Source organism: Trichinella spiralis, assembly GCF_000181795.1.
Source record: "Trichinella spiralis strain ISS 195 chromosome Unknown Scfld4288, whole genome shotgun sequence".
Taxonomy (NCBI): Eukaryota; Metazoa; Nematoda; class Enoplea; order Trichinellida; family Trichinellidae; genus Trichinella; species Trichinella spiralis.
The window spans coordinates 1-1511 of NW_003531227.1; the positions used below are offsets into that span (position 1 = coordinate 1).

Consider the following 1511-nt stretch of genomic DNA (forward strand, 5'->3'; position numbering starts at 1 on the left):
AGCTTTTACCTCCACCCCTGGCTCCACTTTTGCCACTGCTTCAACTTCACTCACTCCTGTCTGTTACGAAGAAAAAGTCTCTAATCGTTTCAAATTTCATTCGCCAACAAATTCCGGTAAGAATTGAATTTATTTAAATTTTATTATCAACAATGCTGTAATGGGATGTGATTTTTTGTTTTCTTTAAAATTATTACTACAGGATATTGTTGTTGTTGTTGTTGTTGTTGTTGTTGTCGGTTCTCCTTGACGAGTTTGTCATTGAAATTTAAAATTGACCCTTGAAAGCTGTCGTAATTAGCATTCAAAGTTGAATTTCTTTTTCGACGGTTGATTGAAATTTCCTGTCAACCAACCGAGTTTGAGCGGTAACCGAGGAGGGGATGAAAGAAAAAAGCAAAGAAAGTCGTCGCCATTGAAACGAATTGTTGACATTGACCAGTTGTTATGTAATTTTTTTTTTGTTTTCCAATTCCACCTGCTGCTGACCAATCCGTCGGATCGGTTTTGTTAAAAAAAATTTGAATTTTGACATTGCGTCTGAGTGTGTCAGTCAGTTGCCAACTGACGGTAATCGTTCAAAACGGCTGGTTAACAGCAACTTGTTGGCCATTGGGCAATTTTGATTGGTCTGCCCGGCTTGGGGATGAAAAGGAGGAAGAAAAAGAAGAGGGCGTTGTGCCGTTGTTGCTGTCGTCTGTGGTGTAAGCGTGTGGTGTTTGCTTGCTGCTGTTGCCGCCATTGCCGCCGCTGCTGCTGCTGGCAATAAATAGTATAATAAAAGTTGCACTGGTCGGTTTGTTGGTGGTGAAAAAGGAGACCGTTTGGCAATTTTATTTTTGTTTATTTATTAATTTCATATATTCATCATCATCATCATCATTATCGTCTTCTTCTTCTATTTCCTCATCATCATTATTATTCAATATTGTCGTGATACGAAGGCCGTTTTCGGTCCGACTTCAACGTCGTACAAGGTCGATCCTCTCCGCTTTGCACATGGTCAGGGCCGGCATGTGACAGTTTTCACCTGCACCCTGCAGTTGTTTCAATGTTTTCAGTGTCGTTGTTTTCATTTTGCTTTTGTCGTCATTGTCTAAGCAGAGCTACTACTGCAGAAGCTGAAATTGAATCTCAGTCGAACGGCAACGAAAAAGCCACAAGCCGATCTCAAAGTTTGACCATTTTGCCTTACCATTTCAAAGGTAATGAATGATAATAATAATTGATTGGAAATTGGTGGAAATTTAAATTCTTTATATATATTTTTTTTATTTGGCATTTTCCACTTTTTCGACAATATATACATATAGGTTGATTTGTTTCGATCATTTTTTTCTTCGTTGCTTTGATTTTCATAAAAAAAAATCCAACCTTCAAACAATGATATATTGTCATCATTATTTTATTCATGATGATTATTTCAATAAGAGTCGAGTGTTTGTTGCTTTTTGCTGAGACTTTTTTTCTCTTTAATCCGACAATCAAAATTCTCTTTGTTTTTTTTTTTC

At 37.1% G+C, this 1511-nt stretch overlaps 1 protein-coding gene across 1 annotated transcript; it reads right to left on the reverse strand.

Moving 5' to 3' along the window:
* Positions 1–553: 553 nt before the first annotated feature.
* Positions 554–1076, reverse strand: Tsp_13762 (hypothetical protein). The gene is made up of 2 exons (XM_003367431.1): positions 968–1076; positions 554–759 (listed from the first exon to the last, which is right to left on the reverse strand). Exons 1-2 carry the CDS (start codon positions 1074–1076, stop codon positions 554–556), a joined length of 315 nt encoding a protein of 104 aa, XP_003367479.1.
* Between the last annotated feature and the right edge of the window lie 435 nt (positions 1077–1511).